At 41.2% G+C, this 14,342-nt stretch overlaps 1 protein-coding gene across 1 annotated transcript; it reads left to right on the top strand.

Annotated features, from left to right (window-relative positions):
- The first annotated feature begins 1,113 nt into the window (after positions 1-1,113).
- On the top strand, positions 1,114-13,330 carry GLRX3 (glutaredoxin 3). The gene is made up of 10 exons (XM_040054074.1): positions 1,114-1,146; positions 1,861-1,935; positions 2,952-3,153; positions 6,403-6,575; positions 6,699-6,760; positions 8,262-8,319; positions 8,990-9,042; positions 10,978-11,017; positions 11,096-11,188; positions 13,070-13,330. The coding sequence occupies exons 1-10, from the start codon at positions 1,129-1,131 to the stop codon at positions 13,118-13,120; spliced, it is 825 nt and encodes a 274-aa protein (XP_039910008.1). The 5' UTR covers positions 1,114-1,128; the 3' UTR covers positions 13,121-13,330.
- Positions 13,331-14,342: the final 1,012 nt, after the last annotated feature.

Raw genomic sequence — 14,342 nt, forward strand, 5'->3', positions numbered from 1 at the left:
TTGGGTGGGAGGGACCCTAAATCCCGTCGTGGGCAGGGACACCTCGCTCTGCCCCGGGGTGTTCAGCCTTGGAGATGTTACTGGTTAAGGGATCTCAGGATTGCCAGAGGGCTCCTGCATCCTACAAGAACCCTTCAGGAGGGTGAGTTCAGCCCCTGCAGTGCTGTCACTCTGCTTTGTGAGACCCTCTGCCCATCCCGCTGAGATCCAGGGGCAGGAAGAAGGAATTGACTTCACCCACGTGCTGCTGGGTTTGACCCAAATGTCTCTGGTTAATGAGGCACCTGTGGGATGCTGAGGGCAGGGAGCAGCCAGCCGTGTGTGAGTATTGCAATGGGATTTTTACGGCCTTTAGGATGTGTGGGGGGTTTTTTTAATGATTCCTCTCAGCTGGTATTTGTAAAACAAGACAGAATTATTTTCATTGTATTTCATGACTTAGAGCTTCAAAAGACTAATTTTCAACGTATTGCAAATTCAAGTTGCTTTAATTTATCTAGAGTTTAGCAGCTCTTACTCAGCCCAGCAAAGTCTGAAATCTCTCAGTTGCCTTTTTATTATTCCTGTATTATTTATTTATGACCTTTATTATTCAGCTGTAATTTATTTTTTAATAACGAGGTTCCAAAGTCATCCAGGGCTGTAAAACCGAGACAGTGGCACATCCTTCCCCCCAGCTTCCCTCCCCTACAGTAATTTTGGTATTACTGCTATTCTTAGGGAAAATAAGCTGATGGAAATTCTTGGGTGAATTTTACTGATATGTTTTGGAGGGAGGAGCTCCTCGAGAGGAATATATTTGATTTCTGGCAGTTCTTGGTGGGATTTTTGTCTTCCAGAATATCCAGCCTGCCTTTGAATTGGCAAGCACCTGTTACCTCCTCAGCTGTTTGGTTGAAATGAGTGTGTTCATATCCCAAAACACTCACAAACAACATTTTGGGAAGCTGTGCCAATAGGAGCAAGTCCCTGAAAGACGAAATGAAATCTGCTTTGTGTCACGTGGAGTATAAATATCCAAGCAGGAAGTTTTGCTGGGAAAGAAAATGAGTATTAGAGGTGGAAGCCGTCATTTGCCCCTGGAAAAAGAATCAATAATTGAAATTATCTGTTCTCTTTCAGTTGTCTATGAGCTTTCAGCTGAACGTAAGCTTTCATTTTCTCGCTGTAGTCTCTCAGTTGATTCTGTTGGAGTGGAGGTTTCCAGGAGGAGGCTCGGTTTTGATGCTCCTGCTTTGCCTGTGTAATTAGTGGCTTCATTAAGAGCCTGTGCAGCGGGAGCAGCTCAAAATCTGAGCCAGTCCGGATAAATTTTCACAGCAGGTCCCTGGACGATGAAAGTGGGAGCAGCAATCCCGGGCCGGGCGCTCAGCAGGAGTTAAAAATCAAGGCGGGAGGGAGGAACCCTTCCTCCTTTGCTCCTGATCTGCAGGAGGCTGCAGATGGCAGGGGTGATGCAGAGCGCCCAGAGGGGCACCAAAGAGCCCCCGTGGTGGTGACATAGCTGGGGTTGGTGATTTATGGCCTCCAATAGAGCAGGAGCTGCGCAGCATCGAAAATTTACTGGGTCGGGAGCGCACCAGAAATCTTACTCGTGCCCTCCGGGCGTCTTTTGAAATGTGCAGCGAAATAAAAACCCCTGAACCGGTTTTGACACCGTGGAGGTTCAGTGGGTGCCACGGCAGCCCGGAGAGTCTCATTTAAATGCAAATGCCTCACAAACTTCAGCAGCAGATCCTGTTTAAATGTATAAAATGCCAGGGAGGACATTCCAGGATTGACACTCACTGTGAAACTTTAAAGAAGATTATGAAAATAATCCAGGTTGGTTGTTTTTTTTTATTTTTGTTTGGTTTTTAGCTGGAAGCTGAGGCTGTGCCTGAAGTGTCTGAAAAATATGGAATTAGTTCTGTTCCAACGTTCTTGTTCTTTAAGGTAAGAGGAAATGGATTTAAGAGGAAATGACTTTAAGAGAAAATGGATTTAAGAGAAAATAGAATTCATGTGCACTCTTAATACTTATACTTGTGTAATACTCTGCCAGAACCTTAGGAGCTTTGTCAGTGAGGAAACACCTCTGTGACTGATTGAAGTTTATCCAGTGGAACCTAAAAATGGAGATAGAAATGGTTTTTGCACTTTATATGGAATATTTCAGGGCTTCCTTAAGTGCTTCAGAATTCATACATACTTTTTATTTTAGTTGTACTTGGGTCAGAAAATTTACAGCAACTTTTCTTTGTGTTGTAGTTGGGAGAAAACCCGAGTAAGTATGGTAATAGTAGAAATAAGAAATCTCTGTTTGGATGCTGTTTGCCTGTGATGATAAAATTGATAATATTTTCTTTAGTAAGTGTTTACAGAGGCAAACTTGCTGCTGTTACTGATGCCTTGGAGTGGCTCCCTAGAACAGAGGCTACACAAGATTAAGAGAATAAATTTATTTTTATTATTATGGATATTTATTAAAGGCCTCCAATAGGCACACTTTGGGCAGTCAGAGCCTTCACCCAAGGTGGATGATGGTCCCCAGTTTTTCAGACAGAAATGAGTTTGGTCCATTTATGTGTCAGGGGTTAATCCTCCGGTTACAGCCTCAGGTAATGAAGTCATTTACCTCAGTTTGCTCCTCCCAAATTCTTTTATTTATATTTAATTTATTTATATTTAATTTAAACTTTTATTTATACTTTTCATGGCCTGAGGCTGGAGGGAGCCCTTGAGTTTCAAGCCCAGGGGGATTGTTTTGTCTGATCAAAGAGTGAAGATGGTTACTGCACTTTATACTGAGCTCAGAGCTGGGCACTGATGCAGGATCAGAAAACCAGAAGCGCTGAAATCCCTTCAGGCTCGAGCCTGGCCGTGCAGACCTGGAAGGCTGGGCTTTGCTGGGAGGGAGTGCCGTGCTTTTAGGCCACCCTGGACTGAGGGCTGTGTTTCTTTCCCTGCAGAATTCCCAGAAGGTGGACAGGCTGGACGGGGCGCACGCGCCGGAGCTGACGCAGAAGGTGCAGCGGCACGCGGCCGGCGCTGCGCCCGCGCCCGGCCCCGCCGCCTCTGCCCAGGAGCAGCTCCATGCCCGCCTCAAGAAGCTCATCAACGCTGCCCCCTGCATGCTCTTCATGAAGGGTTCTCCCAAAGAACCCCGCTGTGGTGAGCATTTCCTGGCATTTCTCTCCTTTCTGGCGGCATTTTTCCATGCTCACCCCAAGTGCTCGTGCGAGTATTGCTGGTAAAGTGATGCCTCAGGATTTCAGCTTTGCTGTTGTTCACCCGTTTGTGGCCCTGCAGCTCTTTAGTGGGTGACTCCAAACTCCACACACAGCTCTTCATGAAGGGCTCTCCCAAAGAACCCCGCTGTGGTGAGCATTTCCTGGCATTTCTCTCCTTTCTGGCAGCGCTTTCCCCGTTCCTTCGGTTTTTCCGTGCTCACCCCAAGTGCTCGTGCGAGTATTGCTGGTAAATGATGCCTCAGGATTTCAGCTTTGCTGTTGTTCACCCGTTTGTGGCCCTGCAGCGCTTTAGTGGGTGACTCCAAACCCCGCACACAGCGGGAGCTGCTGCTCTCCCGTTCTGCTCACACACAGAATTCCTCTCCAGGCCTGGGGATCAGGGACACCTCACTGCCTGGGGCCTGAGAGATGGAGCAAACTTGGGGTGAATGACTTCATTAACTGGAGCTCTAATTGGGAGATGAGCCCCAATGTGCAAATGGACCAGACTGATCAAAGTGTGAAACCCGTGACCACTGTCCATTTCTGGGGGGCTTTGTCTGCCCTGAATGCACCTGAAGGCCCTTCCATAAATACAACTGCTCTTTATTCCCTGAACTCTGCCTGGCCTCTGTTTGCAGGTGGTTCCAAAGCAGCGGCAGAGCTGGTGCTGCAGTAGTTGAATTTTGGGGTGAATTGGTGGATTAGGGGCTCTGTGAGGAGCGTGGGGTGGGTGATGTTACCCTGCCCCGGGCTCTGTCCTGCTGGAGCTCAGTTTGGTGCCGTGCATGGGGTGTGCAGGGGCTGCTGGAGCTGAGTTGGTTTTCCAACCAAAACCAGCAATTTCAGGATCCTCCTTCTCCCTCACAAACTCCATAAATGCAGCAGGAAAGGAAGGAAAAGCAACTTAAAAACGTCACAGGAAAAAAAAAGCCAGTTCCTACCCCTGACAGCTGCACTTTCTGTGCTGCCCCGTCCCTGTTTAAACCTTGAGCTTTCATTCTTTTTTCGGAGCCTTTAAGCATTGTCTCCCCCTCTCTCTTCATTTAATATTTGTGTAAAGGTTTTCATTTGCTCAGCGTTTCTTGCAGGGAATTGGAAGGATTGCAGGGGGCTGGAATGCAAACCTGGCAAAGAGCAAACCTGATTATTAGATTGATTTAGGGGCAAACCCTGCTGGATCCTCTCTGCAGATGATGTGATTGGGTTGTCTGGGAGGTGGAAAAAGATGACTCTAAATCAAATAATATTACAGTTTTCATACCTACAACTCTTTACAAATAATGTGACAATTTTCTCAGGGAAAAAGATTAGTTTAAAAAAAAAGAGAGAGACTCTTCTCCTCATGTTGGCCACTTATGAACACATAAAATCTTGTAAAATCAGAATATTCAGTGCTTGGTATCTTGCTGAGAGTGTTGGTATGAAAATCTGCCAGAGAGGAAAACAAAACGTGGTGTGAAGGTATCAAAGAGGTAATAAAATAACACGAAACACCCAGGAAAACATAAAATAAATTAAAAAATAAAAAAGGAGTTTGCCTTTTAGGTGAAATAGGGAAGGAGGCTCCTAAATTAAGTACGAGTAGAAAATACAAGTAGTAAATACTTACATAAGTATAATATAATAGTAATAATATATAGTAGAAGTAGAAATATAAGTAGTAAATATTTATGTAATATATATATTTATAATATATAAGTAATTATATATTTTTATAAGTAGTAATATATCGTATGATATAAATACAAGTAGAAAATACTTATATAATATAATAGTAATAATATATAGTAGAAGTATATAAGTAGTGAATATTTATGTAAGTAATATATATTTTAAAAATATAAGTTAATTATATATTTTTATAAGTAGTAATATGTAGTATAATATAAATACAAGTAGAAAATACTTATATAAGTATATAATAGTAATAATATATAGTAGAAGTAGAAATATAAGTAGTAAATATTTATGTAAGTAATATATATATTTAAAATATATAAGTAATTATATAATTTTATAAGTAGTAATATATAGTATAATATAAATACAAGTAGAAAATACTTATGTAAGTATATAATAGTAATAATACATAGTAGAAGTAGAAATATAAGTAGTAAATATTTATGTAAGTAATATATATATTTATAATATATGTCATATATAAGTAATTTTGTAATTTTATAAGTAGTAATATATAGTATAGTATAAATACAAGTAGAAAATATTTATATAAGCGTAATTTAATAGTAATAATGTATAGTAGAAGTATAAATACAAGTAGCAAATATTTAAGTAATATATATATTTATAATATATAAGTAATACATGAGTAATTATATATTTATATAAGTAATAATATATAGCATAATATAAATGCAAGTAGAAAATACTTACAAAAGCCAACTTTTTAAACTGAACTAGTGAGCACAGTAACCAAGAAATCACCGAACGCCTAAGCAGGGATGGCATTAAATGGGATTTGCCATTTCTTTGCCAGCTGTTCAGTGGGGTTTTGCCCTTTTGTGCTGCTGGCAGCTGTGGGGAAGCACAGAACAGCCACCGGAGGCGTTCTGGGCTCGCTGTGGTGTAGAAAAGCCTCCTCCTGCTCGCTGCTGAGCACTCCAGGACGGTGTGGGTGAATGTAGACGAGAGATCTCTGAAGTTAGGCTTTAGAAGAAGAGGTTTATCGTACGGGACGTGAGGCCTCGCTCGGAGCCGCCAGGCGCAGCTGTGGCATGGCCTTGGACGGTGGGGAAAGAAAGAGATAAGGGAATTCCAAGAGGCAGGAGAGAGGAGCAAAGGAGAAGAGAACAAAGAGACAAGAGGAGAGAAGGAACAGAAGGGCGGCCCACTCTCGCAGCCCCTGGTAAGGGGTCTCGAGGTGGGCTGTAACAGGCTTGTGCCAATGGGGTCACAGATACCTGATACTTCGGGGGGGGTTACATGTGTGGGATAAATCATACACAGGGGGTCGTTTTCGCAGGCATCCAGTAGCTAGGACATCTCAAACATCACAACTTACTCTCAGTTCTATCTCACTTACAGGTTTCACATTCTCAGAATCCAGGCAATCATATTTATAGGGCTTTCTGGCTCCATCCTCCCCAACACTGTGGAGAGCAGCTCCGTGGTCGGGCGGGCGGGGTGAGGCCGGGTGCTGAAATCCCCCCGAATCCTCCTTTTGCAGGCTTCAGCCGGCAGCTGGTGGAGATCCTGACCCGGCACGGCGTCGCCTTCAGCAGCTTCGACGTCTTCTCCGACGAGGAGGTGCGCCAGGGGCTCAAGGCCTTCTCCAGCTGGCCCACCTACCCGCAGCTCTACGTGGCCGGGGAGCTCGTCGGGGGCCTGGACATCGTCAAGGTGACGCCGTGCGCTTTCCTCCCCTTGGTGTCCTGCCGCAAACGCCTTTGGCTTCCTTGGTTTTAAATTTTCTTGCCTTTTCCACCTCGTTTATTTGGATTTTGCCTCCCCCGATTTCCCCAGGAGCTCGAGGCGTCAGGAGAGCTGGACACCATCTGCCCCAAGGCCCAGAAGCTGGAGGACAGGTGGGTGAATTATAACCATTTTGGGTTTTTTTTCCTCTATGTTCATGTAGAGGAAAGCCCCTGTAAATTCCTGCTTTATCAGAATTGCCTCAGGAATTAATTTGCTTACAGAATTCCTGAGGTTTTTCAGGGGTTTGTCTTTGGGGCTTTGTACATTTTAGTCCGAGAATCTTTACTTATATCTGTGGTTTCATTTCTGCTTATAGCAAGACTGTATCTAATTTTATATTTATATATCTATTTATCAATTTATATATCTATATTAAGTTATATGCATCTAGATATTTATAAATCTATATCTATAGATATATTTTTATATCTATAATATCTATAATATGTTATATATAGATATTATATAATATAGATATAATATCTATAGATATGTTGATATCTATCTATCTAATTGTGTAGCTCTATATTTAAATATTTATAAATATGTATGAATCTATTTATTTCTATTTATATGTTTTATAGATGTATTCCTGTATCTATATATTTATAAATATAGATTTGTACATATCTATATTCATGTATTTATAAGTCTATATAATCATATATTTCTAGTTACAAATTTATATATCTATATATTTCCATTTATATATTTTTTAATATATGTATTTACTCATATGTTTATATATCTATAAGTGGATATATAGATAGACATTCCTTGTCTCCTTTTAAGAATTTATTCTGTAAGAATAACTAGGAAAAATCATCTTTATAAAGTTTTTTCCACCTTTATTTGCCACGGATTTCCCAGCTCTGGGAATCCCCTGCCTGGGGATCCCCCCCCCCTTGGTTTTTCTCCCTGCTCAGTGCAGTGCAGAAATAATTTCATTAATCCCATTTAAAAGTGGTGATAAATCACAATCCCAGCATTCTAAATTCCAGGGATTTATTAATTCCTTCCAAATTTGTCCCGAGGCTTGGGTTACTTTGCTTTTCAATCGTTTCACTGAGGCCACAGACCCCGGTTAATGCTTTCAGCAGAGATTAAATTGGAGTTAAAGATGAGATGGGCTCACCTTTAAAAAAACTTATTTTTTAAAGCTTTTTCACCCCTTCCTGTACTCTTTAAGGAGTTTGTTAAGAAATGAAACGTTTTTTGGCCAGTTCTTGATGAAAGTTTGCAAACTGCACGAGCAGTAACTCCATTTAGACAAATTTGTTTGTTTGTTTGGCACAAAGTTTTTAGGGAAAGAAGGGAATGGGAAATGTCCTCTGCTCCCCAAAGGATTTCGAGGTTCCCTTAAAGAAAACTCTTCCCAAGGTTATTTTTTTAGGTTAAAATTGTCCATGAAACGTGTTTTTAAGGAGCAGCAGCAGCTTTGGAGCAGTTTGGGGAAGTTTTAATGCAATTTTTGAGCAGGCTGCTGGGAGTGGGATTCTCTCCCCACCCACCCCAGCGGGGAATTCCTGGGGATTTATCACTTTTGCTTCCCATTTCCACTCCTGCACTTGGTCTGGGGTGATAACCAAGGTGTTTGATGTCTCTTTGCAGGCTTAAATCCTTGATAAACAAAGCTCCCGTGATGCTCTTTATGAAGGGAAACAAACAGGTAACGTGGAATGTTCCAGAAAATATTGAATTTTTACCTTGTTCTTCCTTAATCCCAATCGGGGCTGCAGGAAAAGTTACTGATCCTTTTGTTCGGTGCTTCTGTAAACCATAGAACAGGTTTTATTATTATATTATTTATTATAAATATAATAATTTATTTATTACAAATTATTATTATTTAATTATTTCTTATTATTTAGAATTGCTGGATATTATCTAAATATTAGATATTTCTATTAATATCGATGAATGTAGATAATAGGTATTATATAATATATATTTAGATATCAATAGATATTTTAGTAATAGATATTACACATTTCCACAATGTCTATTAATATATAAAAATGGCTGGGTATTTTTAGTCCTTGGCGATGGATAGTAATTATTAATTCATTATAATTAATTATGAGTTTAATAAATATAACGAGTGGCTGCCCTTGTTTATTAGCTGTAGTTCATCATCATCGTGGTGAATCCAGGCAGCGATGCCTCCAAATAAAAGCAGATTTATTCCATAAATCCATAAAAATCGGGAGACAAAGGCCGGAGCAGGGGTTAAGGAGCAGCTCACGCTGCAGAAAATCGGGAATTGCCGTAGTGCAGCTGGAATTGCGTGGATTTAAAACAAAGCCGGGGCCTTTGAACATCTGTATTTCACATTTTAGATGGCAAAATGCGGCTTCAGCAAGCAGATCCTAGAAATCATGAATAACACCGGGTGAGTAACGGGGGGGAGCTTGGGGCCACAACCGCATTTTTGGGGGGGATATATTGGAAAATGTGAGGGGAAATATTCCTCAGATGTAAGGGGTTATTTCTAAAGAGGCTTTCAAACAGCTGAAGGGTTCCCAGAGAATTTAATGGGGATATTTGAGGAGATTTTTGAGAACTTTTGAGGCTTCTTTCAAGATTCGTAAGGGTATTTTTTGGGGGGAATTTTGATGGATTTTAGTTGAATTTTGAGGAGTTTTTTGAGGGGTTTTTGAAAATTTTTGGTGAGAAATTTGAGGGTTTTTTTTTTTTTTAAAGAGTCGTGAGAGGGTTTTTTTTTTTTTCAAGATTTTGGGGTTTCTCTGTGAGAATTTTGAGGGGGTTTTGAGCATTTTTAGGGATTTTAGAAAAACTTGAGGGTTTGAGGCTTTTTGAGGGGAGGGTTTTGAATATTTTGAGTTTTTTTCAAAAAAATCTTGAGTTTTTAGAACTTTGAGGGGTTTTTTGAGAACTTTGAGGGGGTTTTTGAGCATTTTACAACTTCTAAAAAAACTTGAGGTTTTACAATTTTTTTGAGACTTTTTGAGCGGGTTTTTTTGACAAATTTTGAGGGGTTTTTTGAGGGTTTTTTGGAGGGTTTTTTGGAGGGTATTTTTGACAGTTTTTGAGGGGTTTTTTGACAATTTTTTTGAGGGTATTTTGGAGGGTTTTTTTAAGGTTTTTTTGGAGAATTTTTGAGGGTTTTTTTGAGAATTTTTGAGGGTTTTTTGACAATTTATGAAGGGTATTTTGGCAAATTTTGCGGGTATTTTGGAGGGTTTTTTGGAGGATATTTGAGGGTATTTGGAGGTTTTTTTGGAGAATATTTGAGGGTATTTGGAGGTTTTTTTGAGGGTATTTTAGAGGGTTTTTTGAGGGTTTTTTTGAGGGTATTTTGGAGGGGTTTTTTTTGAGAATTTTTGAGGGTTTTTGGAGGTATTTTCAGGGGATTTATGAGAATTTTGGGAGGGTATTTTGGAGGTTTTTTGAGGGAATTTTGGAGGTTTTTTGAGAGTTTTTTTGACAATTTTAAAGGTATTTTGGAGGTTTTTTGAGCATTTCGAGGCGCTCCTCACAAATTTCGAGGAGTTTGGCTGGTTTTGGAGCATCTCCTCCCAACTCCAACGTGGATAATGTGAATTAACCCGTTTTCCCCCAATCCCAGCATGGATAATGTGAATTAACCCCTTTTTCCCCTCTCCCCAGTGTGGATAATGTGAATTAACCCCTTTTTCCCCTCTCCCCAGTGTGGATAATGTGAATTAACCCGTTTTCCCCCTCTCCCCAGTGTGGATAATGTGAATTAACCCCTTTTTCCCCTCACCCCAGCATGGATAATGTGAATTAACCCGTTTTTCCCCCAGCCCCAGTGTGGATAATGTGAATTAACCCCTTTTTCCCCTCTCCCCAGTGTGGATAATGTGAATTAACCCGTTTTCCCCTCTCCCCAGTGTGGATAATGTGAATTAACCCCTTTTTCCCCCAACCCCAGTGTGGATAATGTGAATTAACCCGTTTTTCCCCTCTCCTCAGTGTGGATAATGTGAATTAACCCCTTTTTCCCCTCTCCCCAGTGTGGATAATGTGAATTAACCCCTTTTTCCCCTCTCCCCAGTGTGGATAATGTGAATTAACCCGTTTTTTCCCCCAACCCCAGTGTGGATAATGTGAATTAACCCGTTTTTCCCCCAGCCCCAGTGTGGATAATGTGAATTAACCCGTTTTTCCCCTCTCCTCAGTGTGGATAATGTGAATTAACCCCTTTTTCCCCTCTCCTCAGTGTGGATAATGTGAATTAACCCCTTTTTCCCCTCTCCCCAGTGTGGATAATGTGAATTAACCCCTTTTTCCCCTCTCCCCAGTGTGGATAATGTGAATTAACCCCTTTTTCCCCTCTCCCCAGTGTGGATTACGAGACCTTTGACATCCTGGAGGACGAGGAGGTGAGAGGAGCTCCCCGTCCCCTGTGGGTTCATTTCCCAGAGCTCCCGTTCCTAATTAATTCCCAATTAATTTTCCAGGTGCGCCAGGGCCTGAAATCCTTCTCCAACTGGCCCACGTACCCCCAGCTGTACGTCAAGGGGGAGCTGGTGGGAGGGCTGGACATTGTCAAGGTAAAAATCGGGATTTCTTCGCGAGAAAAACTCCATTTGTAGGAATTTCCCTGCCTGCCTCCCACAGAATTCCTGTGGCCACCCCAGGGTGCTTTTCCAGGAAAAGGAGCTTTAAATCTCCACTTTAAAGTCGATTTTTGCCCCTTTTTGTTGTACTTTTCTCGTCCTTAATTTTGCTCCTGATGTTGGTTTGGTTTTTTTTCCCCCAGCCAAGCTGGGTGGGGTTATTCCCAGAAAACGTTCCTGGGAAAAAGGAAATTTTGTTGGAGTTGTTCCCAGAGTTCCCAAATCCTCCTGAGCCCGTTCCTGCCTGGATGGGTCAGAGTTCTGCAAATTCTGGACTCCTGGGAAGGTTCAATCAATAAATCCATTTAATTCTAAAAAAAAAAAAAAAAATACTGGTCCTTCTTAAATTCTGGAAATGAGATTTATTTAAGAAGCAATTTTTGATGTATTTAAGAAGGATTGCTTCGATTACACAGAGTCATTTTATTTATATAGGTAAACATTACGTAAAGTATATGGATTAATTTTGTTTGCAAGGATTACTTTTACTTAAATTACATAGATTTATTTTATTGATATAAATTGACTTCTGTTATATAGATTAATTTTATTTATAGAGATTATTTTTACTTAAAGTATATAGATTCTTATCTATTTAACAAGTGTGGGGATTGCTTCAACTATTATATAAACTTATTATTTAAATTATTATATAAATAATTATTTTGTTTATATTTATTTTTACTTAAATTCTGCCAAGCAGCTTTATTTATATAGCTTAACTTTACTTAAAGTGTACAGATTAATTCTATTTATATAGATTAATTTTACTTCAAGTATATAGATTTTTATTTAACAAGTGTAGGGATTGCTTCAATTATTATTTAAATCTATTCTTTAAATTGTTTTATTAAATTATTACATAAATAATATTTTATTTGTGTAGATGGTTTACCTAAAATTTGTAGATTAATTTTATATATATAGATTAACTTTACTTAAAGTACATAGATTAATTCTGTTTGTATAGTTTAGTTTTATTTAAATTTAGATTTAGCATAAGTAATTTATAAATTAGTATAAGTAAATTATAATTTTATATTATTAGAATATTTATTTATTAGATATAGTATAAGTAATTTTATTTATTTAACAAGTGTAGGGATTGGTTCAATTACATAGATTGGTTTTGCTTATATAGATTAACTTAATTTATAGGTAATTTTATTTATTTATTTAGCAAGTGTGGGGATTAAATAAATAAAATTAATCCAGGTAATTTAGGAAGTGCTCAGGAAGATGCTGTAAAATCCTTTTTTCCTCTGGTATTTAACTGTAATTTCTCTCCTTGATCCCGTTTTATTCCGTGGCTTGTATGGGTGGGTGAACGCTGCGAGTGGTTCGAATTTCATTTTTCAGTGCAGCATAATAGAGAATAAAGCAGGGAGCTGTTTATTCCCAGCTGTGGGAGAGGAACATCCCACGTTGTTCTCCAGGAGTTTGCTGGTGCTCCTCAGCCACTTCCCAGCCCTGTAATTTGAATTTCAGTGCCCAGGCTGAGCTGGGCCGGCAGCCCCTGCTCGGAATCCCCAGGATAGTTTATTTTCTTGCTGGGTTTTATGGGTGGGAGCCACAAAATCCCTCCTTTTCCTCCTTTGGACGGGAAGTTGGTGGGTGCCTGTGGTTTTCCACCGAAACGTTTTGTCTTTTTTTTATTAAATACACCCAAACCAGAATTGAAATGCTTCATGAACCTCAGTGGTGGCCACGAGGGACCTCTAGTGAGGCATTCCCTGCTGCCAGGGAGGATTTCCTGATGGGATCCCCTTGGATAATCCCACAAAAATCCGTAATTGCTGCGTTTCTGTCTTCCAGGAGCTGAAGGAAAGTGGGGAATTGCTGCCTGTGCTGAAGGGGGAGAATTGACAGGGAGGACATCGGTGGGAAGAGGAAATCCCTGGAACAGCCTTCCAGCTGGAGATTTCTCCTGGGGAAACAGCCAGCTGCAGCCCTGAGGAGCGTCAGGGGGGACAACAAACAGGAAATAAATCGAAATATTCTCCGTGTTTCACCTGCATGGAAAGGGGTTTCACTGGAGAGCACAAAAAAGGTCAATTAAAATTCCGCCTCCCAGGATCTGGGGTGTTGGCATTTCGTTATTTGCACCCCTGTCCGTGCCAGAATGACAAAACTGGAATTTGGCTGGTTTGGGGCTCAGCTCTGATGAGGGGAATATTGATGGAGCATCACCTTTTCCTGCCCCTCGGGGCTGTTGATTGCACGAGGGCTTTGGGGCGTGGGAGTGGTTTTGGAAGTGCTGGGGAATCCTTCAGGGATCCTTCAGGGACATGGGAAGGTTTCCTGGGCTGCTGCAGGGATCCTCCCTGGATGCAGGGTTTTATTTGGGCTCAGTCTGGGTAAATCCCAAGGTCACAAATCCTTGGAGAAGCTGCTCCTTGTTAGGAGGGGCCAGGAGTGACTTTTCCAAGTGTGCCTGGAAAAAGAGGCCGAGGTGAGGCACAGACCTTCAGGCAGGTTTGGGGAGCAAATTTGGGGCTTTCCCTAAATTCTAAATATGATCCAAGTCTCAGAACCTCAGCCAAAACTGGTGGAAAGCTTATTCCAGCCTGGAAAAGGCTGGCTGCAGGGAAATCTGGTGTAAAGCTTATCCCAACCTGGAAAAGGCTGGCTGCAGGGAGCACTGGTGTAAAGCTTATCCCAGCCTGGAAAAGGCTGGCTGCAGGAACACTGGGGTAAAGCTTATCCCAACCTGGAAAAGGCTGGCTGCAGGAACACTGGGGTAAAGCTTATCCCAGCCTGGAAAAGGCTGGCTGCAGGAGCAGTGGGGTAAAGCTTACCCCAACCTGGAAAAGGCTGGCTGCAGGAGCAGTGGGGTAAAGCTTATCCCAACCTGGAAAAGGCTGGCTGCAGGAACACTGGGGTAAAGCTTATCCCAACCTGGAAAAGGCTGGCTGCAGGAACACTGGGGTAAAGCTTATCCCAGCCTGGAAAAGGCTGGCTGCAGGAACACTGGTGTAAAGCTTATCCCAACCTGGAAAAGGCTGGCTGCAGGGAAATCTGGTGTAAAGCTTATCCCAGCCTGGAAAAGGCTGGCTGCAGGGAGCACTGGGGTAAAGCTTATCCCAAC

The sequence above is a fragment of the Hirundo rustica genome, unplaced genomic scaffold, assembly GCF_015227805.2.
Source record: "Hirundo rustica isolate bHirRus1 unplaced genomic scaffold, bHirRus1.pri.v3 scaffold_409_arrow_ctg1, whole genome shotgun sequence".
NCBI lineage: Eukaryota > Metazoa > Chordata > Aves > Passeriformes > Hirundinidae > Hirundo > Hirundo rustica.

Excerpts from the sequence above, each read along its gene's own strand:
- GLRX3 (XM_040054074.1), top strand. Across the intron at positions 8,320-8,989 it reads TTATGAAGGGAAACAAACAG|ATGGCAAAATGCGGCTTCAG; the intron begins GTAACGTGGAAT and ends TTCACATTTTAG. Across the intron at positions 11,189-13,069 it reads GAGGGCTGGACATTGTCAAG|GAGCTGAAGGAAAGTGGGGA; the intron begins GTAAAAATCGGG and ends TCTGTCTTCCAG.